General features: G+C 37.3%; 1 protein-coding gene across 14 annotated transcripts in view; it reads left to right on the top strand.

The window, feature by feature from the left end:
- LOC129771579 (epsin-1) overlaps nucleotides 1-15,921 on the top strand; it is a 280,095-nt gene extending 264,174 nt beyond the window's left edge. For 9 of the 14 annotated variants that reach the window (XM_055775358.1, XM_055775356.1, XM_055775360.1 and 6 more), the window contains 12 exons: nucleotides 298-380; nucleotides 445-906; nucleotides 981-1,180; nucleotides 1,242-1,395; nucleotides 1,462-1,494; nucleotides 6,945-7,229; nucleotides 7,286-7,417; nucleotides 7,480-7,609; nucleotides 7,674-7,933; nucleotides 7,989-8,081; nucleotides 8,176-8,541; nucleotides 14,248-15,921. In XM_055775358.1, the coding sequence (XP_055631333.1) occupies nucleotides 298-380; nucleotides 445-906; nucleotides 981-1,180; nucleotides 1,242-1,395; nucleotides 1,462-1,494; nucleotides 6,945-7,229; nucleotides 7,286-7,417; nucleotides 7,480-7,609; nucleotides 7,674-7,933; nucleotides 7,989-8,081; nucleotides 8,176-8,541; nucleotides 14,248-14,310 (2,261 nt within the window). In that variant the 3' untranslated portion in view covers nucleotides 14,311-15,921. Of the gene's footprint in view, nucleotides 1-297; nucleotides 381-444; nucleotides 907-980; nucleotides 1,181-1,241; nucleotides 1,396-1,461; nucleotides 1,495-6,944; nucleotides 7,230-7,285; nucleotides 7,418-7,479; nucleotides 7,610-7,673; nucleotides 7,934-7,988; nucleotides 8,082-8,175; nucleotides 8,542-8,895; nucleotides 8,992-14,247 lie in introns of all 14 variants that reach the window. The other 5 variants (XR_008742412.1, XR_008742413.1, XM_055775354.1 and 2 more) reach the window with 5 other exon arrangements.
- Nucleotides 15,922-24,782: the final 8,861 nt, after the last annotated feature.

Raw genomic sequence — 24,782 nt, forward strand, 5'->3', positions numbered from 1 at the left:
AGACCCTTCTAGACGAAGATGTATTTTCCTTGTTTTTCTTTTCACCTTTTTAACCTGGGGATCTTCGTAGTCGAATTATTGCGAGTGCGCTTACACAAAAATCATAGTGAGTGTATGGATTCTCCAAGGCTGGAGTCCAAGAAACTTTTTAGTTTAAAGTTTGACGTTTAACAAGAAAAGTCAATATAAGTTTATTATCAAAATGACATACAAAGATCTGTTCTTGCTACTCACTGAGGATCCGAATCGACACATTTGAAAACCACAATAACATCCATTCGCTTATTATCTTTACAGTGAAACGAAACGACACGCAAATGAACGTTGCTGGCATACGCAGAAACATCAAGAACCTCGCACACAACTACTCAGATGCCCAGGTAGGTAATCCTGGACCATCATTGTTGTCGTCCTAACCGAAAAATCCAATCTAAATCATTCCAGATCAAGGTACGCGAGGCGACCTCCAACGATCCATGGGGCCCCTCATCGACCATCATGGCGGAGATCGCCGATCTCACCTACAACGTGGTGGCCTTCTCCGAGATAATGCAAATGATCTGGAAGCGAACGAATGACCATGGGAAAAACTGGCGCCATGTGCACAAGGCGCTGCTGCTGTTGGAGTATTTGATAAACACGGGTACGGAAAAGGTGGCGCAACAGTGCAAGGAAAACATCTACGCAATTCAGACGCTAAAAGATTTCCAATATATGGAGGAGGGTAAAGATCAGGGAATGCATGTGCGGGAGAAAGCCAAGCAGCTGGTGGCACTGCTGAAGGATGACGAGAAACTGAAGAACGAGCGAGCGAGAGCACTGAAGGCGAAGGAACGATTTGCGCGGACAGCCAGCGGATTCGGATCGGATGGGTCCATCGACGGACCGACGCATAAAGATGTGCGTGTTAGTATCGGCTGGAGCTTGAGCTGTTGCCTGCGATAACACGGAATTACTAATCTATTATCGCTTAATTGTAGTCTGCCAATTGGAGCGAAAGTGAAAGCAAACCAGTGTCAGAAATTGAATTCGTCAGACCTCAGACTGTGGGAGAGGAGGAACTTCAGCTGCAGTTGGCGATGGCGATGTCCCGGGAGGAGGCCGAGCAGGAAGAGCAGAAGCGTAGGAGTGATGATGTGCGATTACAACTTGCACTCAGCCAAAGCGAGCAAGATTTCAAGTATGGTTCTCACTGAAATTTCAAGTGATGAGGTGGAGTAATTAGATGAGTTTTGTTTCAGGAAAGATCCTATGCCTGAAAGTTCCGCTCTGGTTGATTTGTTGGATATTTCCTTTGGAGCAGCCGGTATTTCCAGTCCCTCTCAACAGCCGAGATCATCGAATAGTGCGGACCCGTGGGGTTTGCCAGCACCAGCCGGAGGATCGAGACAACAGGTAGGCTCATTGTTCGTTTTACATATCTCTGTTCATATTTGAAAGCCTTTCTAATTCTTGAATTAGCTGTCGAATTTCACGGAAAGACCACCATCTGCGGTATGTGTTTAACTAAGTAAAACGTCAAATATTTCATCAAATTAGTAAATGATTCAGTTTGTATGCATAACATATCTTATCTATTACGGGATAAATAATTTGGTTAAAAGATAGTTAACTGGTTCTTCAGGTTCGATTTAATGACCCTATACATCAAAACATTCAACAACCTTATGAATATGTTGCATTTGTTGAAGATTCGGTTAATATGAGACTCAGTAATAACGAGTAAGGCTGAGTTTTCGCCTCTCTGATTATAGTTTTCTAGATTACGAAATACTCTACCATTACATAGATAATGTACCTTCTTTTACTAAACCAAAATTGTTCCTCGAGTAAGACCCAATTCTCATCCCCCAAGAAAAGTATTCGGTTTCAAATTGATCTTTCAAACAGCACAATGTTAAAAATGATGTCAAAAAATGGAATTTTTTTATTCCTAAATGCTTTGAACAGGGCTATCAATTTATCTCCCGGGATTCTTGAAGCCTCTGAAAATAAGCTAAAGTACTTAAATAGAAGCCAAACCTCATCTCTCCGCTTGTCTCGTCTGGTAATTCAGCAGAGAAAAAAGTTTGGTACATAGACTACATATTAAAAACTCACGATTTGAAAGCTTATTGATCGATGTAGATTGTATGAATACGTTTTAAAAAAAATGTGGAAAAATTACGCTTTTAAAAATGTGTTCCAATTCCGTCGATCGAAAACACGGCCACCATGCGAGACAATATGACCATGTTTATTGATTCATTTATTGATTTACGTTGCAAATAATATCTGTGCATCGAAAGCATTGGTTCCGTTTATCGCCAGCCGTAGAGGAACTGAATTGTGTCCCACAGTAACAACATAAGGTGTCCTGTGGAATATTCTATAATGGTTATTCCTTGCTCAGCACCCTGCGCTCATCTGCCTTTTTCTCCGCATTGCTAGAATTTTTGGAATTTTTGATCTGCACATGTTAAATAAAGATGTAATTTTTAGTTTACTTGCTGCTCCTATGGAAAAAAGATAGTTACTGGAATCACTGATGTTTTATCGACGTTGAATTGCCTTTCTGGTGGAGTGTTGTATTTCTGCTGTACGTCCTCCAGTAAATCGTAGAATTTCCTGACTGCAACGCGATTGAATCATTTAGTCCTTCTGGAGGTTGGAGGTTGCTTCTGGTGTCCGAAGTGAGATTTGTGGGTGACACTTTTGAAAACCAGCCAGCCAATCTATTCCGGCTAATTGCTTTTGACTATTGAAAGGGTGAGAAATATGGAGCTGCAAAGGGTCTGCTCAACGTAAATAACGTTTAAGTGTTTCTCGCGGGGCACAATGCACTAAGGATGCTTGTCACACTGTCGTACTTCTCTTCGCTGCTTCGGTGGCCGCGTTCAAGCTGGTCTGTGACCACTTTTTAGAATCGGATGTTCTGATATAATTCCGCACCAGGATTCCACATCCAACTATTTCCAACTATGTTTACAAATTTTGACAGCTGTTTTTACAGGTTATGTTGAAAAAATACCTGGTCATAATGCCTCAAACAGGTATGCTCATTCCGCCCGCACATTTACGCTCAATAAAAATGAACCTTTACCTGAAACGGCAAATCAGCGCAATAAATCAGTGAAAATGTTCAGAAATAATACCAGTACGAATTGATATAAAGAGCGGAGTCATAAATTTCAGCATGGAGCGTACAGAGCTTATTTTGTCGACTGTTTTTTATATGTTTTTCGTGATAATCAGTCAGTGTAATATTTCTATCAATATCTTTATACAACAATTGAATTTCAATACGGTTTTCACGGAGATACTTAATAAGAGTATTTCTAACACAATTGTTGGAAAATAAGTGTTATTGGTTCAATAAAAAGCCCAAACGAACGGTGGCCCATTTCGCCCCGCCTGGTCATATTGCCCCTATCTACCCTACATATTGAAAAGGTTTGGGGCAACAGTTTATGTTATTTAGGTCAGAATCTCTTCAGTCAATATGAGCAATATGTTGCTGAAAGAATTGCTAGACTTGATCATTCAGACAGTGGCAAAATACTTTTACAAAGTCTATGGTGCACTAGTTGTGATTAGGACCAGAAGATCAAAGTCGAAAACTACACACTTTATCACATTGACCCGAAACACGTTTACCCAAAGCACATTTACCCGAATGTAACAAATACTCGAATGGAACATTCATCCGAATGCAACCGTTACCCGAATAAAGAACGAAAAATTCCGTCAAATCAGATTAAAGGGTGTGTCACATCAAATTGCATCACGGAAAAAACGCTGTAAAAATTCGCCCAGTAGACCGATCCTTTTGAAAATTGTAGACAGTAAAATAAAAACTATTAAACAACTTTTGGCATTTTCTTTTTATTCATACTTCGAGCCCAAGCCCGTATGCTCGCACCTTCCTCTTTACCCCGTTCATAAGGTTCTGTACAACGTCAGGTTGTAGTTTTTTTTGAACAGAAATCCATTTTCTCTTGAAGTCCGCCTCCGATTTGACAACTTTTGGGTTCTTCCGGAGGGCCTGCTTCATAATCGCCCAATATTTCTCTATTGGGCGAAGCTCCGGCGCGTTGGGCGGGTTCATTTCCTTTGGCACGAAGGTGACCCCGTTGGCTTCGTACCACTCCAACACGTCCTTTTAATAGTGGCACGAAGCGAGATCCGGCCAGAAGATGGTCGGGCCCTCGTGCTGCTTCAATAGTGGTAGTAAGCGCTTCTGTAGGCACTCCTTAAGGTAAACCTGCCCGTTTACCGTGCCGGTCATCACGAAGGGGGCGCTCCGCTTTCCGCAAGAGCAGATCGCTTGCCACACCATGTACTTTTTGGCAAACTTGGATAGTTTCTGCTTGCGAATCTCCTCCGGAACGCTGAATTTGTCCTCTGCGGAGAAGAACAACAGGCCCGGCAGCTGACGAAAGTCCGCTTTGACGTAGGTTTCGTCGTCCATTACCAGGTAATGCGGCTTCGTCAGCATTTCGGTGTACAGCTTCCGGGCTCGCGTCTTCCCCACCATGTTTTGCCTTTCGTCGCGGTTAGGAGCCTTCTGAACCTTGTATATACGCAGGTCCTCCCGCTGCTTGGTCCGCTGGACGAATGAACTTGACAAATTCAGCTTATTGGCGACAGCCCGGACCGAACTTCTCGGATCACGTCTAAACTGCTTAACTAAACTACGCGCTTGTGATCTTTTTCACTGACGGAGCATCCATTTTTGCCGTTCTTCACCTTCCGGTCGATGGTTAGGTTCTCGAAGTATCGTTTTAGTACTCTGCTGACCGTGGATTGGACGATTCCCAGCATCTTACCGATGTCCCGATGTGACAACTCCGGATTCTCGAAAAGAGTGCACAGGATTAATTCACGACGCTCTTTTTCGTTCGACGACATTTTTCCAAATTTACGAAAAATTGACAGTGAAGCATGGCCAACGTGATCTATACACTCTTATCTGATTATAAGCGAAAGCTGAAGATACAATTCCTAAAAATTAAATTTCTACAGCGTTTTTTCCGTGATGCAATTTGATGTGACACACCCTTTATGAGTCAATATCATGTTGATAAATAAAAGTAAATAAAAAAAACATAAAGCATAAAAAATACGAAATAAAATAAGAAATTATAATGAGGAAATTTGAAAACGATGCTGGACACTCCACTGTGTAGTTTTTAAAAATAAGTGTAGGCACAATTAACATGTCGCCTTCTTTCCTTTCCGTATTGCTCTTTAAGACTAAGAGATCATTTAGGAATAAACACGGGCTATGGAATATTTCGGAAACTAAACAGTTAGTAGTTTTAACATAAAAATTTAAAACCTTGAAATGTGGAAAGAATTGGTAAGAAAAAAAATTGTACTTACGTATTAACGCCACTATTATGATTTTTTTGACGTAGGACTACATCTTTGATTTTATAGGGGGTCACTCTACGAAAAATTAAGGGATTACAAATGCATATTATACAAACTCGTTATTGCCATAAATTATATATTATACACCTTTGCGCTGCGGTGGCGTTGTTTTTTTTTTGTTCTAAATATTTGAATTGGACTTAACAAACGTAAATATTTTCAATAATTACAGCAAATTATTCCTTCTTTGACAAATGAGATTCTCTATCGGGAAGAATTCATCTTATTTTAATTTATCATCATCAGAATTATTAACGAAATGTTATTTTTTTAAAATGGTAACATCCATGCCTCTCACGCTCAAGGTCACGAGTTCAATTCTCACTCCCGACATTCTTCCAAAAATGGAAGTAGAAGTGACGAACCAGCCAAATGAGTTAAAAGTCACTATAATACAGATAAAAAAAAAACGAGGTACACACTACAACATGGCGCAGCTTCGTCAAAACCATTCCTAATGGGTTATTTGAACTGATTGAGAACTAAAGATGACTTACCAATTAAAACCTTATTGTAACTCATGTGAAATTGACGTTAATTTTGTATAGGAGTGAGAGTTTTTTCCTTCTAGTTCTATAGTTATGAAATACTGGAATTTCAGTTTTTGAATATTTCGCGCCATGACACAACAATAAAGTTCAAATGACCAGTCTTTCAAATGAAGATAGTTGTTACATCCTACACTACTTACTTCAATTCAACCGACTTCTTACACATCTCTAGAAAGTATAGTAGTTCTATAGTTATGAAACGTAGTGTATCTAGTGCCTGGCTCCTGGTGCCTGAATGGAAACTCTTTGTGAATGCTCCCAAAATCATTCTGTTCGGGAAATTCGTCAGTTTATAGCCCAAAAAAAAACTTATCCGTTTCATTGATAGATAACTTAAATGAGCACAATTGTGAGGATGACATTTGCTCTGATAATAGATTGATAATTTTGTTTTATCTACCGCCGAATACAGCATCTATTTTTCTACCTAAAAACTAGCGAAACATATAAGACCAATCTACCGAGAAAAACTAGATATGACCATCATGCTGGCACTGATATGACTGACCAATGCACTGAAGAAAAAACATTGAAAGATATAATATTTGCTATTTGAGTTCTGGCAGCACGATTTGTTAATCACAATCATCAAATCTTGTAAGCAAATAGGTGTGGTGGAAATAATTATTTAGTTCAAGAATACAAAATTTATCGATCAATCTAGTTTATAGCTCCTGCACGCAAATTTATCGATGAAGCGAACTCTGAGATTGACTTACTATTTTTTTTGAACTCACAATTATACAATGAGAGTTCCACCTGGCTGGAACTCAAAGTTTAGCATGAAACTTATGCGCGTAAAATGTTTCAAAAGGAGGGTATTGAGGGTCTCGGGTACTTACAAATAAGAACTTCAGAGAGACGAAAGCAAATTATTCAGTTCAAGTTCCTGTTTCTAAATAAAACAAAGAGGATGTAATTTACCTTCGAAAAACAGAAGACCATGGAAGTATTACTTCAACGCCACTTTCTTCACAGGTTGCCGATCCGTGGTCACGAACTTCTTCGCCTCCGGTTGTGGACCCTTGGTTGAACAGTGCCGCTGCTCTGCCTCCGCCGGCCTCGAAGCCACCACTGCTGGGTGCTGCCATGGGAGGTGGTCAGCTAGATGCGTGGGCCCCAGTGCGAACACAGTCCCCCTCGGTCACATCGGGCTCGTCCGCTGAAGGTTGGCTCCAGAATGGAACTGGTGCGTCAGCAGCAGCGGCAGGAGCAAACGGAAATGTCGATCCTTGGCTTGGCAAAGTATCCGCTCCCAGTGCGGTAAGGACGAATAATTCGTTATAATTCTTGCAAAATTAATTAGTGTTCTTTGACAGCCTGCAACCGAGGCGTGGCAGCCAAAACGAACCACACCAGTGCCTACGGCTGATCCTTGGCAGCCAACTACGAACGTTACTAAACAGGACCCATGGGCACCGGTTGCTGGTGGAATCGATGGATCTTTTGCGGTAAAGTGTTGCTTTAGTCTGTTCATCGGATGGTATGCTTAGCTTTGTTTTATAATGTTTAGCTTCCTGCCCATCGACCCTCGCCTGTTGGAGCCATTACTTCACCTGCCTCGGACCTTGATGAGTTTGACATTATCACAAAGAGGAGTATTAACAGTAACGCTATGAATAACAACTTGGCGAATAGTGGTGGTAAGATAAGGACGGTGTTCAAAATATTTACCCAGGAGTTAATTTTTTACCATTTGTCAACTAGGATCGCTTCTTGACGATTTAGATCCCTTGTCGTCTAGCAACACTTCCAGCTCGGCCAGCAATTCCATCTCGACTCCATCAGCGATGGCGAAAAAAACTCCAGCATCGTTCCTCGGTGAGAACTCCTCATTGGTAAACCTAGACAACCTGATTAAGCCCGTTACCACTAGTACTGCTGGACCGGCGGCCTACAATCCCTTCGGTGATTCGGTGCCGGCTCAGGCGACTCAGAAAAACCTTTTCCAGCAGAATCAGCCACAGGTTAGGGCAAGTAAAATCATAACAAGATTTTGATTGAGTACGAGTCATTTTTCAGGTTCCGTCCATTAATCAGTTGAAACAGTCACCCTTCCCAGTGACACTGAACCAGGATCCGTGGGCACCGGTTAGCTCCACAGCGACGGCCCAAGTAAGTATTAAGATTCCTAGTTGAAAAACTGTACAATGAATACTTCAAACAAAACAAAACAATTCTAACGCATGTCTGTCCTCCGTTCACAAAGTTTGATGAAAATGAGCCTAAATATGGAATGTTGTATTCCTCAACTAATAACGTCTCTTCGCTTGGTCTAACTGAAGAGATAGAGCGTGGCTTTGATGCTAATAGCAATGCTATCGATTGCAATAACAACAACACTTCAGTCGGTGACGGTACTGATGATGTTTTCAATACTAACTTCCTTGATACGACATATGGGGGTAAATTGGCAGGTGGCCCGCGCCCATTCGATGAACTTGCTTATCAAAAACTAACGCCCGCCGCTTTTCCCACCACTAATGACAATAATAATGCAGAATTGGGCGTCTTTTCCGATTTTGGCGCTACGAACAGCGACCGTTATGATGTAGATTATTTTAAAGCTAACAATGTGAGTAATTTCTCATAGAAACAAGTTAGCTCTAGGCGCGTTGACTAAGTTTAGACGCACCGTACTTTAGTATTACACACTTTTAAGAGCTAATAGCTCACCGATAGATAAGGTATTGCTTGGTTGTACGAGATTCAATTTTAAGACCTTTTTTTCTCTCCATTTTATTATCCCTGTTTTTTTCATGCCGCTCATCCGAATCAACAACGTATTGATTGTGTAAAACAAAATCCTCACAAACATTACTATTGCTTGGTATTGCCATTCATCTGCATCATCGTTTGTGTTGTTATCATCCGTGATTGGGCGCGTGCGCGTTTTGTGCGTTGTGCGTTCAAACATGGTCCCAAATAGCAGTCAATGGGAGCTTGGACGCTAAAATAAAGCATAACAACAATATGCTTAGCTGGCCGAAATATGAATGCTATGGGCAACCGTTTCTACAGTCTGGTAAATCTCATTCTCTATGTAATGCTTCAGTATTTTGCGCATATATTTGTGTTCGATCATGATCATGTTATAGTGTACATTGAATTTATACCTCCATTTCATCCATACAGTGATACAAACTCGAATTTGTACGCCCTCATGCAGATCTGTTTTCCGTTCGTTTGAAAGTCGAAAACAAGCTTTCGGAATATTCTATTCAGATAAAGTCGTAGTGTCATATGAGAGTCATATTCCATAATAGTCATATGTTCATTATCTGTTTCCAGAATAACGGTTTTTATTCCTCGAAAACGGCGAATGTACCGTAACTCCACTATTTCTGTGCAGTTAAGACTTTTCAAGGTTTGAACCATTATGTAACTAAAATATATGCACTATCTCTCAAAACAGTTAGTGCGTTCTTGAAACTATATCATTAGTAGTAACATTGAATAAGAAACGCTGATTCAGAAAACTATTTCAAGAAATTTTTTAAAAACATATAATGTGTGCCTAATTCCGCGCCATTGAATTGTATTATTCCTAACTCTGCGCACCCATAAAATGTAAATTCGACTGTTAAAAAAGTTTTTGTTTATTTATTGGTAAACATTGTTGAATAACATCACCAATATTTGCATTATATGTTTGATTTATGATCCACAAAAAGATAGTCGTCCTGAGAAATTCCTATTCCGCGGGTGAGATTTGATAGAAAAGTGGAGAAGACAAACGTTATTTATCAAAAGGATTCAAATTATTGCTCATGTAATAGATAGTTACAAATCATCTGCAGTGATTTGGTTTCTTTTCTTGCTCTTCTTCTGGGATTGGGCCTCGACCTTTCCATTCATCTGTTTTATTTTCTTGCGGTCAATCTTCTTCTGCGACCATTTTTGTTCTTGATTCTGTTTTTCTGCTTCCAAATCGTTGGATACTTCTTGTATCCTACACTAGAGGCCACAACGGGCGCTTGTAGACGAGTTTTAACTTTGTTGGTTTTTGAGCTGGATAGAAGTGCTTCGAAAATGCCCTTTGGAGAACTTCGTAGTACTTCGTATCACTTCGCAGAGCATCTGCGGATTCAATGTTACCCACGAGTTTTTTTCCAGTGTCGAGTGTCGAATGTGTATCGTGTTTCAGTGGGCTTGATTTCTATTGACACGGTACACTACTAAATCCCGAGTCAATACGATTACGTTGATCTGAAAAAAGGGATTATAAATGCTTCTTCCATACTTCCTACTGGTATAAACTACCTATCATTCATATTTGATTCGGTAAAACCATAGAACGCTTCGGAATCATCCTGATTTGATGTTGCTTCATGTGTCATCTGTTGCCGTGTAGAAAACAGATTTGCATCGTGGACAGAACCGGGCCAAGTCGCATTCAGAAAGTTTTCTTCGAACAGTTTTAGTTGAGCTACATTGAGGAATTCTTCCAAACCAACCAAAGTTCAGCCATTTGTATTCTGGAACGCCTCTCTTAAATGGGTTCTCCCTTCTAATGACTCGCAAAACATATGCCACAGATGTCTTCAAACTGCACGATGTTTTCTTTTTCTTCCTTTCGCAAAACTAAGATCTAAGTCCTATAAGTCCTTTCCATGGCGTTTCACGTTACCATTCAATTTCAGTTGAGTGCACGGAGTTTGTGGGTTGGAGGATAATGAACTGCAAAATTTAAAGCCTCACAAAAACAAACAAGTGAAGTGAAGTTTGTGGGTATGATGAATGTAAGGGTGGGTTTAGACTAGTGATATATTCATATATTCATTCAAGAAATATGATGAGATTTATAGAAATCGCATTAACCGTTTACACTAGCGAGAACTTCTTTAAGGAATATATTCATATTTTCGCTGAATTTATTCACCTGAAGTAGAACTACATTTAGTGATTTCCCACCAGTGAGAAATTCACAAGCGTTTACATATGCTGAATTTATTCAAGTTATATATACCTCGAATAAGTGTATCATATTTATTCTCACCCGTTTACACCTATTATCACGTGAATAAATCCATCTATAGCTATAGGTCTCCCTAATGTAAACCCGCCATAAGGAATGATGATATTCACACATATACTAACGCATTCCCACGTATACACATATTTCACATCCAAAAACTCACGGAAACGAAAGCACATCCAAAAACTCATCAAAGCGAACGCATAGCATTTTTTAGTTTAACACTAGAAATTATTGCAATATTTGCGATATTACAGAAGGTTTTCTAGAACACTATAAGAAACGTGTTTACGGCACTTTTTTCTTTAAATCGAAGCAAACAATTTAGCAACAAATTAGACTTGTATAGAATTTATAGAAGCTTTCAAAACAACACTCATTCACAGATAAAACTCATCCTTCTATTCTCCGATTATGTCTCACTATATTTGAAACAGAAAACAATCACCTATCATCTTCGCAAACTTCATTCACGTTTTCAATGCACTTCTTCGTACTATACCTACATTTTCTGGTATGCAGGCTTGAACTCGGCAGACCTCTCGAGGTCTGTGAGAAATCGAATCCTTTCCTTTGTACAAATCCCTCCTACTCCACGCAAATCCCAGACCACGAATCTCATTAGATCTTGCCGACCTACAAACAATCTTGGCAAACTTATCCCAAATTCCCCACCAAATAAAAAAAAAACCCTTCCGTCGGTCAAATCCATCAGCTTTTCATCAGGCAAACTGAACTGCCAAGGGTGGAACGGAACAGTCCAACAGTGAACTGACCTCGCACATGGCGACACATTGCCTCGAGGAAGCTTACTTCAACACAGCGAACTAACGTATACTTGTGAACGAAAAATTTGAGCACCAAAAATTGTTTTTCGTGATGCAGCGAGTAGACAACGAAAGTTGTGAACACTGCGGAAACCGATATACTGAAACACTCATTTACAAATGTTACCTATATGTTCGAGTTGGACCGGCTTGGATGGCTTTCCAGCACAAACATTTCAAGCATCTTAGGGGGATGGAGAATGCTTGATTTCGAAGACATGGTTAAACCTGCTTTAGCAGGAATAGACAAATCGCCAAGAGAGAAAATTCTCAAACTTTTCATTAATTACATATGTTTTGTGAACGAATGCAAAGGAAGAGTTAATATAGCTCAACTAAACTTTCATTTAAATCCAGAAGTTCGACCAATTGTTAGAACAAACGATATTTGTACAATTATGACAGATAAAACTACTTTTACAACAAAAAATTGCTTACAATAGAGATTTTTTCCAACTTTTATGATTTTTTTCCAACTCGGGGAAATTTCTCGTGCATATTGATAGTCTAATGAATAAGAAGAAATGTATTAAATATATTTCGTACCGAATAAATGGAAAGTATCGTCAAGTACCATGTGATGAATTTCATACCAACTCGTTATAGGAGTTGGCAGCACCATCTCAGATAGCAGTTAAACGTTGAGGGTGTAAAGACATGGGTCATTAAGGCAACTTTGCATACTTCAAATATTCGAAAAACAATTAGACAACTTTTTGGAAAAAGCCTATTTTTTTATTGTTGGAACTTTTAAGAACTATTTATATCTATTTCTTTCAGAATTTTGAAAGCATGTTTTCAAGAAAAATGAATTTTGATATTCAAAATATTTTTTTTTGAATAAAATTTTTTTCCAAAATTTTTTTTGATAATTTTTAATAAAAACCAAAATAATTTCCTACATTCCATTCTTTGATTAAAATTTTATTGGTCTGATATTTTTTTTGTAAAGTTTTTAAAATTTAGAGTTTTTTCAACTTTTTTTCGAAAAATTTTGATTTAAAAACTATAACATCTACAAAAAGATAATCAGAGAATGAAATATAGAAAATTACTTAGGTTTTCATTAAAAATTATCGAAGAATTTTTTGGAAAAAAAAATCATTGCAAAAAAAATATTTTGAAAATTCAAATTCATTTTTCTCGAACACATATGCTTTAAAAATTCTGAAAAAATTTATATTAATAGCCCTTAGAATTTCAAACATGTTTTCCATACATCGGACGATGAGCACATTTATATGGAAAAAGTTTTTCGAACAACAACTTTTTCATATTTTTCTTTGAAAAAATACTATTAATGTTTAATTCGTAACATTTTTATGTATAAATTATCGCAATTTATATGCTCTGCTAACTTTTCTCTATTTGTAAACATGTCAAGAACATGTCAAACGTGAGAATATACACACAAAAATGTTACGAGCAAAACATTATTTTTTTCAGGAGTCTTCATACAAAAATGACTTATATTCCAAAAACTATAAAAGAAAGAAAGTTGCCTGCCTTCGACAAAAGTTCATATTTTAATAAGATCTAAAACTTTGTCGAATACACTCTATCGCTATCTTGACTTTAAACAAAATTAGGATTAGTTGTATTTTTTTCAAAGAAAATATAAAAAAGATTGTTGTTAGAAAAACTTTTTCCCTGTAAAAGTGCCCATCTTCCGATGTATGGACGACTTGTTGAAAATTTTAAGGGCTATTCATATATATATTTTTGGGAATTTTTAAAAAATACGTTTTTGAGAAAAATGAATTTTAATTTTTAAAATAACTTTTTTTTCAGCGAAATTTTTATCCAAAAAATGTTTGGCATTTTTTCGTAAAAACGTAAACAATTTCCTACATTTCATCTTTTGACGTGAATTTTGTAGGTATCATAGTTTTTAAGTTATAATTTTTTGTAAAAATTTAAGAAACAAAATTTGGCTTTTTCCAAAAAGTCTAAGTCTAATTATTTTTCGAATATTTCAAGTATGCAAAGTTGCTTAAATGATACGTGTCTTTACACCCACAATGTTTCACTGCTATCTGAGATGGTGCTGTCAACGGCCAGTCGAGTTGGCATGAAATTCGTCATGTGCACACTCAATTTTGATATTGACTGTACATTCGCACATATATTCACATATTATTCTGGAAACAAATAGCAAACCTTTTCACTCTCATATGACACTATGACTTTATTTTAATGGAATGTTCCGAAAGCTTGTTTTTGGCTTTCAAAAGAGGAGAAAAGAGATCTGCATGGTGACGCATGAATTCGGGTTTGTATCACTGTACATAAAAGTCATACTAGACATAATCACATCACGTAGCTAATAATATCGGTGGAGTACTGTAATTTAGTTTATAACTAGACTAACGATGTAGCTGCGCCTTTTCAGTTTTTTTTCTTTGCCTTATCTACTTAACCCCTTTGAAGGTTCAAACATGATGCCGTTCCGCTAACGTCCGTAAATATCTTACAGAACAATATTAACAACAACGCACCTTGGATGAATCAACAATCATCGAATCCATTCCTATCGTAATTAATAGCAAAATTCAGTTACTAATAGTGGCGAGAGAAACAAAAAAGCTGAATTAGGAGAACAACAACGAGCGGGGGAAGCACTCGCGTCAGATCGTGAAATCATACATTTTCATCTGGAGAGGGGACACAATCAGCCCAGGGATACAGAAGCCGCAAATAAACCAAATCATAGAGACTGGTCGACATTGAAGATGCAATGAGAAGGAAATGAACAGGAAAACTTGCGCGGAATCAAAAAACAATGACGTTTGTAAGCAGGATTGCGACCAATAAACAGCCACCTGTGAAGCACTCTCTCACTCTCTCCGCATATACATAGAACAAAAATGAAAGAAAATCGAAAATGCCTTACTAATAGTTTAAAAACAATATGGATCGTGAATTACAGAAATAGTAATTATCTCGTACGGTATCCAAATCCACCGGAGTTTCCTCTGATAAGTTTGTAGCAGAGGCTACTGACAAATGCCGGGAGCATGGCACCTGGAGGATGAATTTGGGTACGCGGTGCAAACGCAAATTAAAAATAAATACAATTTTGAATGTCATTTGCAAAACAAAAATATAAATCACGATGATAAAAACTAGGCAACTAACAAAATACATGAGTAAACTTTTTTCGTAAATGTGATCATTGTTACCACATACTTTTTACATGAGAAGAGCTGCGACAGTCCTGAATCCCGACACCCGCAATCAAGCCGTGAACACGAAAGGATTTGGCACTATTTTTCTACTCGTTTTTCTATCACTGATATTTCCGAGAGTATTTAAGATAGATGCAGAAATTAAGCGAGCTACGAACGGAGGGTATACCATTGCCCCGAATTGAACTTTAGGAAACATTTTACCAGATTGCTGCTTGAGTTCCGTAAGACTTGCATTGGTGTATGCGCTCCATCAATGGACCGAAAAACGTTTTCGTTTTCTTTTATGTTTGTCGCTTTTATGTCGAGCCAGGTGAAACAAAAAAACGTGCTCTAGGAAGCAAACCATAGCTGAACTACTAATATATGATATACGTGCATCCTACAAAAAAACTGGTTACTGATAAAGTATTTTTCCCTTTTTTAATTTTACAACAACAAATTATATTTTTCGTTCACTCGTACTGAGAGATTGCGGAGAGCTTCTTTTGCAGATATTTATTCAAAAATAAAACATAGTTATTATTGTCATTCTAAGCGAAACTATAGTTCTTTGGAGAAAAAAACATAATATATTTTTTTGCTTTTTAAAATAGATTCTAAACTATTGGTGATTACTAGTTTTCGTCTAGAAGAAGAATAAGAAGAAGCATAATCCAAATTGGGGGAGACAACAGAGAGTATACACACTAACAGCAAAAAAAAACAAGAAGCCTTGTTTACTGATATAAGATATGTGTTATTAATTTCGGTTAGGGCGATAAAGGAAGATTTTTTTTCTCAGAATTGCAAACTCTGCAGAATTGACTAATTCTAAGGCATCCGAAGACTCTTCAATTCAAGTTTGAGCACTGAACAAAAACGAAAGACGAAAATTTGTAAAGAATGAATGCTGAGTATGTAGGACGAAAGAAAGAAATTATATATTTTTAAAGGAAATTGAACTGATTTCAATAAACGTACCGCGTATCGCTGCTGATTCCATCCGAACTGTCCATTGGAAACTACTGATGATTTGTTTGTTGGGAACAAATTATCTGTGGTTATCAAAATCCCCACATCTATCGAATTACTGCGGATGTACGCTCCACTCGCTGAGTAAACATTATTAGTAGATGTGCAGTCGCACTGTTCACGCCTAAAAATAATTCAATTTAATTCAATTTTATGATTTTTGCTTATCGGTTGATTGTAGGAGAAGTACTTTTTCTGTAGAAGGAATGTTTTGTCACATGTGGCTTGGGTTGAGACTGGCTAGTTTTTGTTGTTAAATTATGTAATTTCAAGGGCACTAACGTCAGAGAGAAAGTTAATTATGCAGAGATAAGTGATCGTATCTCTTCTTATTGTTGCCATCATCTTAGCGGACTGTTCTACGGCATGTCCTTTATGGACAGTCGCCTAATCCTTGGATGCACGATTCGTAATGATCGTATTCTAAACGTCGTTCACACAGGTGAACTAATTGGACTAGACATCTAAAATTTATTTTATTTTTGACTTAAAATTTCTTATTCCTTAATTTTGTTTACATTTTAATATGATATGTACAAAATTTCAAGTGATTAACCAAGGGTTCTACATCATTATGCCGAATCCAACGCTAGGTCGAAGTCTCATGCGGGTCTACAACGATTCTAAGAAATCGAAACAATTTTAATCATTGCCTTGATATGTCCGGTCAGCTTTTCTTGTCACTCTCCTAAAAACGCACTCCTAATTGGAGCACAGCTTGATTTGCTACATTTTCTGGACGGTTGATTTGATTTCTTGTATTGTTTCTACTATTGCAAGTCGTCACTCCCACATTTTGCTCATTTTGGCTGGTGGCATAAAGCTTTCAAACTAGACAATCGGCTTGGTAAAGAAGGCTCCCAAAAAGAATGTCAACATGTCAGCAAAGTATCCTGGGTCTCTCGAGTCGAATGAAACGTACCAAACTAAATATGGGGTACTGACAAGGGGGGCGTGAATGGTTAGCTGCATTCCAATTGGACAGACAAAAATTGTCGAAATATTGAACTCCGCCCCCCGTCAGCCTAACGTCAAATGAGCCTTAATAAAAATATATATTTTGGAAAAAAATGTCACCAAAGGAATTTTATTTGTTGGTAAGCAACGCAATGGTTTGGTGGTCTAACTGGATAATGGAAGAACAGAAGGAATAGTCTTATGCCTAAATGGCAACTGTGTACATTATGCCTAAATGTACCATATGCAATGGTATAGAAGGGAATACTCTTACGCCGAGAAATGACTGTGTAATGTGATATGATAAACATGTGACATGTACACGATTAAAATTCGGCTCTGTTACAGCTAAAATCCTAATGAGCCTAAAATAAACAAATGAAATAAACGCACCGGTTTACATTCTCGAAAAAAAAAGAAGTCGCTTGGGGCTAGATCAAATGATTCGGGGTCGTAGAATCCTCGGTACCAACCTTTATTTCACGATTGGAACGCTCATTTCGAAGCTAAAGTGTCTTGGTTTACGCAGTAGCCATTTATACGTAAGAGTATTCCTATCTCATCGGTACACAACACATGTCGCATTTTTCGGCATAAGAATATTCCTATTGTTCGAATGTTCACAGTTGGACACAGCGGGACATAGGGGACCGATTCTGAGCGAGAATGTTAAAATGTCGACTGTTTTGCAACCACTAATCGATTGTTTTCATAAAAGACACACAGCGGCATGGTACCGGCCCTCTAGCCGAAGTGGTAAACAACCTTTTATATTTTTTAGAGAACACTTCACACCTCACTAAATACTTTTTCCTTTTTGTGTTAAAGAATCCTAACAAAATCATCAAAAGTGGCAGATACAACAAAGCCAACAAATGTTTCAAAGATTATTCTTCGTTGTACAACAGGACAGTATTACAAATATTTTTTTCTTTATACTTAAAAGACGGGACAATAAAAAATGATACTGTCCCGTCCAAAACGTTTGGTTAGTCTATGGATGATTGAGAATCGAAGTTGCTCAGTGAGCTGCAACCTGTGCTCTGTGTGAAGATGTTCAAAAAGATAAAATGGAATAAATGTCAGAATCGTACATCGACGTATTCTAGTACCTAAAAAATTCGCCACTCCTGGCTTAGCTGGCGTTTTTCAAATTTTTCGCCTGATATTTCTTTTTGAATACAAAGGAATTTAAAAAGCATTGGCTTTAGGGCTCGGAAAGCAATCGTCGTTGACTATCCTGTAACAAAAGCCCCATACTCTCTTGACCCTTCCGTCCTTCGATTACGATCAAAAATCAATTCGAGAAGATTTTAACTATATTCACATATTCACAGACCTTCAAGGTCCAGCAGACTTGACACTGGAACTATATTCCGAGTGAGCTACTAGTAACAAATGCAATAAGTTTGCTCAATATGATCGAAAAAGATTGACGACTGGCTCATTCTCGGAAGACACTACTGTCGGAGGAAATATTTTACGTAACTTTTTACCATAGTTAAATTATCTGCTGTCTCGCTTGGAAACACCAACGTTAAGAGGAGCTTTTTGATTGTCATTCTACTTTTAAAAATGGTCTGGAAAGTTACTGGGAAAGGAGGGAATATTTAGCAACTTTCTTTCGAGCTTTGAGTCGACACCCTGCAAATATTTACGCTGCAACAGATCCTACACCCAGAAAAACCCAAGATAAAAGAATACCCAATATCTTCTGTAATGCAAACATTAGTAGAATGTGCATATTTTCTGTACATATTACCAACCGTATGTAAAATGAATGTCAAATGCAATACACATCCCTACCAACGATTGAGACACAGTACTGGTATTTTTGCGGATAGCACCAATACATAAAGGTAAATTGTGTTCAATCATCATCGTAAAGTATCGTATTAAATACAGTTTCCGAATTGTGCACAGGCGTATTGTATTTTGTTTAGGGCTTCTACATTCGTGCTGTTTTGGTCAGGGGTTAGACATCAATTGAATATAAGCTACCCAAAATCAAAATCAATATGGCGTCATTTGTTTACCAAAATATCATTTGCGAGGATTGAAATCGTTGAAATCACGGAGATAGTAAAAATAAAGAAAAATGCGCTTCTTTATTTCTAACTGCATGAGCGATTTTCATATTTCGGTTTCACATGGACGTGTTCACATTTAACATGAAGTTTAGGGGCTGTCCACATACCACATGGACAACTTTAGGGGGGGTAGGGGGTACGAAAATGTTCACGCTTGTCCACGGTGAGGGGGGTGTGGGTACATATAATGTCCACGTGGACACATTAAACAGACGGTTTTTTTTAAATACATTCAGATCTGTTCAAATAAATGAAATCTTTTTTGCATTTTCCGCCCATTTTGGGTACTCCATATTTATCCATAAAATGGTTATGTCGAATATTTTTCCATATCATCGAATTTCTTCTCTGAAATATGTATTCTGCATGAAAGTCACATAAACATTGAGCGATCAAGCTTCCATTGGTAGTGGAGGATCTTTGTTTTCAACTTCTAAGCTACGTCATATTTGTGCATAAACTGAACTCTGTTTTCTAAATCCAGGGGTGACATTTCGCATTTCGAAATGAGCGATTTTTGTTCGTTTCGACCATTTTGACATGCCTTTGACCAGCTTTGTTTACGAACCCAAAGATTTTACATTTCTCTGCGAGACAAATTTTGTTCTAAATCTAGCATCCGAAAATATGAACTTGAAAATTATACATAATACTAAAACCATTTCGATTTGGGTTCGAATTTTCTCGAAACGAGTTACTCGCAATGCGCAATGCCACCCCAGGTCTACGTGAGAGTGATTATGACAGCGAACTGCTGATACATTTGTATACGCAGAGTATATGTGGGATGTTGATAATATGATGAAATGACCGGAATATTATGAGGATTTTCCAAATAAGTTGAGAAGGACTTAGCGAAACGAGTGCTATCCAAATTTTATAATAACAGTTCAAAAACAGAGTTCATGTGCAGAACTCTGTATTGAAATAAGCAGATTCAGTTCACCTTTTCTGAGGGGAGTACCCTCGTTTCCAAATATTTCTCGAATTTTTAGCATTCATTTTGCGACGTTATCTGACGTTAATGACACTTGGATACAGCTGCGTTAGGTATGTTCAGCACCGGAGATCAGTTTTTTAAGGATCACTTTGACCTACCGATCGAAAGATTGTGATGTTACAAATGAAATTTCCGTTAATAAGCACATGTTATTACGACATTCGTGTTTTTTCAAAAGGGGCTTTGATTCCGGGATTAGATTACAAATTCCGCACCACAACCAAGAGGAAAACCCTATCAATACGCTTTATGGAATAAAACATTCAATAAATTGTTTTCTTTGTTCTAATTTTCGCTTCAATATTGGCAATCTAACGTACAAATCTACACCTAGGCGGCGCTGCGGTGAATGTGATGATGGTTTTAAATTTTGCAATGTAAGTTTATGGAAGGTTTGTAGTTCTTTCCATAAATTACAATTTTATAGTCATAAAAGATTATTTGATTACGATCAGTCTGGAAGAAAATTAATTCTGCGCAATTTTATATATAACATGTTATTTTCTTACCTCTTTCAGTAGCGAAAACTGTATAAATGTTGGCAATGGTTAAATAGGAAAAGGAAATTCGAGAAAACAATCAAAAACAAGTTCAAAAATGTATGGTACCTACATGTGAGAACTACCTTGGAAAGTCCGGAAGTAAAATATACGTGATTTGTTTTTGAGTTTTAGGTTACCTTATCATCACTTTCTTAGTTCAAAAACAAAATCCAGATATCTCACCGATCGTTGACGTTTTGCGCTAGATCGCCAATATGAACTAGTATCTTGCAGTCAATGTTAGTAAAGAAGTATACCTAAATCCATTGGTTGTTTCTTCATTTGAATGCTTTCGACACATTTCTTTAGACAGTACCTCGATTAGCTTCAAATAAAACAACATTCAATTGCACGAAACAATTGCAGAAGTCTTCAGAAAAACTCTTTTCGATAGACACTCGTTTCTCGGAGATTATCTGCAGGCGAATGATTTTATTGTCAAATAAGTTTCGTCAGATGTTATTTCATGCTTAATTGTAAAAATATTCGCTTGATTCGCAGTTTTACTGTGTTGTACTGTCCTTTAAAGTCACCGAAGAAATGTTTCTAATTTCAGTTTTTATTTTTGTTTTGAAAACAATCTCCAAGTTAAAACCATTAGAAAAGCAGATATGTATTTGACGTTGATTCTCTCGAATGTTCTCGAAAAGCGCTTTGAAGAAGTAGTAGTTTGGGCAGTTATCATTCGAACAAATGGGATGAAAAAGAACGAATTTTTGGTTTTTGAAATTTGAACACACCATTTCATACAATTAGCAGAGCGTTTCCTGAAGCCAACTATTTCACATATTTTCAAACTCTCAAATATATTGGTAGGAAGTGGTGTAAGAAATACTACATAAATGGAATTTGGAACAAACTGAGGCGCTATACAAATAACTTTTCGGGCAATGCTAATGAAAGAATCAAAGAATAAAAAACAACCGTTACTACTAATAAAGCCCATTTGCATTATTTTTTTTCAAAAAGGGTTATTTGATTTGAGATTATAATCAGAATAGCACGATTTCAATGTAGCAGGTCCCGAAAGTAAAGCAGTTTGCGTTGCATCGAAAGAAAGATGCATAGCCTGAGACGAGAATTGTCTAGTGTAATTTTGCCTCAAAAGGGTCGCTAGGAATTCGTTAATAACATATATTTTCAAAGCGCTGGTTGTAGTCTTAATCGATTTATGGAATGGAACGCATCCTCTGAAAATTCTCCAAGCGATTACGGGAAAAGTTTTGTATTGCGCTGACAACAACAGTTAAGTTGGGATACAGTAGCTGGATAAAGTACAGTTAAGAAGCTATCGAACTTCTGCCTACTTCATTTTTTGAATATGTGATTTGCGGAGACGAAAAAAATCTTTTTTTATTTCTATTCATTTGTTCACAAAAAAAGAACATGTTTATTTCTTGAATTGTTTTTTTATCATAAAAAAAACACCTAATATAAAATAAAACTCAATTTAAAATTAAATATAGACACAATGCAATTATTTCCTTTTTTTGCAATTACAATATATGGAAGAATGTCCACGTGGACAACAGGGGAGGGGTGTAGTCAATGTCCACGCTTGTCCACGGAGGGGGAGGGGGAGTCTAAAAGCGTACTTTTTCTGTCCACGTGGTATGTGGAAAGCCCCTTAAAGTTAGCCATTATTCGACTATATAACCGGACCGAGTTGTAAACAACAGTAATTGACAGAACCAAAATGTCAGTAAACCGCAGCAATGTTGGGTACACTGGCAATATGAGGGATTTGACGTTCTAGTCATACCCCTGGTTTTGGTTGGTATTTGGTAGATATGTTTGCGTAAGCAGAAAGAGAGGTACAGTGGAACCCCGATTATTCGCGAGCGGATGATCCGCGGTGCGGATTTTGAAAATCGAAAAATCACCCAAGAAGGGAGTAAAGGAAATCGGGGTTTTCGAAAAAAAAATGTGATGCCAAATGACTTAAAATGGCATAAAACGTCGAGATCTAGTGTCATCTCGAAATTTTTTTTTGTCAAAAATCGGCACTCTGGGACCGGGTTTTTTTTCGGGATGTGAAACGAAAAGTATGGTTTAGGTCAATAAAAATAGTTATCTCGATTTTTCATTTTGAACCTTCTACGAAATGTTGATTTGCACAATAATATACCCTATGCAAAATATTAGCTCATTCGGACTTCATTTACTGTTGTCGCAGACGTTAAAATTTGAGTTTTTTGAAAACCGAAAAATCACCGGAAATCGTGGTTTAAAAAAAATTGATGCCAAATGTCTCCACTTTGCGCCACTCTCCCTTAAGTCCGATTGAGCTGATATTGTGCATAGATTGTTTTTTCGAGGTGGTGAACATTTTTTATGGGGTAACTTTTTGAAACTCTAGATGACCATTTTTATTGGTACCCTAATATATATATATATATATATATATATATATATATATATATATATATATATATATATATATATATATATATATATATATATATATATATGTTTCGAAAAGTCTCTGAACATAACTACAAAGACGGATGATGGGTGATATCAGATTTTGGAATGAACAAGAAAAGGAAGTGGTAAATGGTTACATGACGTCAGTGTTCTTGGGACGTTGTCAAGCATCAGAACTTGCAGTCGGATGCGAATAAATGTTAAAGATAATGTTAAAAGTTGCTGGTAACAAAAGCTATGCTCCAAAAAATAAACAATTGAAGAATTTTTGGAAAAGATAAGTTTACGAAACTTTTTACCATAGTTAAAATGGTCTTCTGTATCTCGTATGGATACCCCAACATTGTTAGTGATTCTCCATTAACATCGAATATTTTTATGAAAACATGCCTGAGGAAACGATTTTTTATTATGCTATGTTGAACACTTTGGATTAAGTAAAAATTTCGAACTGGTTAATTCAACAAGTCCGAAATTCTCATTTTTCTTTATACACTGCGTTTCACAACTATAGAATATAGTGTAAGATATAACAACTATTTTCATTTAAAAGACTGGCCATTTAAACTTTATTGTTGTGTTCAGGCACGAAACATTCATAAAACAAAAATTCCAGTATTTCATAACTGTAGAACCAGATGAAAAAACTCTCACTCCTTTACAGAATTGACTTCAATTTCACATGAATTACAATAAGTTTCTAATTCATAGGTGATCTTTAGTTCTCAATCGGTTCAAATAACAAATTCGAGGTGGTTTTGGCCAAGCTGCGCCATGTTGTAGTGTGTATCCTGTTCTACGCAAAACATACTGCTCATTTAAGCTCTTCAAATCACTCATACTGCTTGTAAGCTGCATCTACTATTCGTTCGATCACTCCTCATAAGTTCTAGATAGGGTTTTACAACAACAAGCTGACCAGTCCGGAATCTGAAGCCCCTATCCAATAAACTATACCTTGACTTTCCGGATGTTACGAGGGTCACTATTTATATTTCGGGAATTGGCAACACTGACGTCATGTGAGTCCATCTGACGGTTCCATCGTAAAGTTTGACATTTTTGACGATATACGTACTCAGAACATTTTGTCATACGAATCGTAAACATTTTCGTGCGATGATTTTTTACGACTTTCGACGTGGATTATCACAACAATAGTGCGTCAATCAACTTAATTTGACTTTTGGCGATGAAGCTCCATCAAAAACCACTGTGTATCGCTGGTATAGTGAATTCAATCGTGGTCGTAGTTCGCTGTCCGACGAGTTTCGTGAAGGTCGTCCAAAATCGACTGTAGTGCCAGAAAACATCGATGCTGTGCACGAAATGATTAAGCAAGATCGTCATGTAACCTATTGTGAGATTGAGGCATTCCTAAGCATTAGTTCCACCAGCATATATGCGATTTTACATAAACACTTAGTTGTGCGAAAATTATGTTCACGTTGGATCCCACATAATTTGACAATCGCTCAAAAAAAAAGGCTCGTGTCGATTGGAATAAATGCTTTGAAAATTGGTTTAAGCGCATGCAAAAGTGTATCGATCATCGTGGCGAGTACTTTGAAAAACAATAAAAATATATTCGCAGCTTAACTATTTGTTTTTGTTCCTATTCCCGAAATATAAATAGTGACCCTCGTATGAATTGATGCAACATTCTGATTTTGGCGCAGCTTGGTTAAAACCACTCCAAATGGGTTATTTGAACTGATTGAGAACTATAGATGACCTATGAATTAGAAACTTATTGTAATTCATGTGAAATAGACGTTAATTTTGTAAAGGAG

This window comes from Toxorhynchites rutilus, chromosome 2, assembly GCF_029784135.1.
Source record: "Toxorhynchites rutilus septentrionalis strain SRP chromosome 2, ASM2978413v1, whole genome shotgun sequence".
Taxonomy (NCBI): Eukaryota; Metazoa; Arthropoda; class Insecta; order Diptera; family Culicidae; genus Toxorhynchites; species Toxorhynchites rutilus.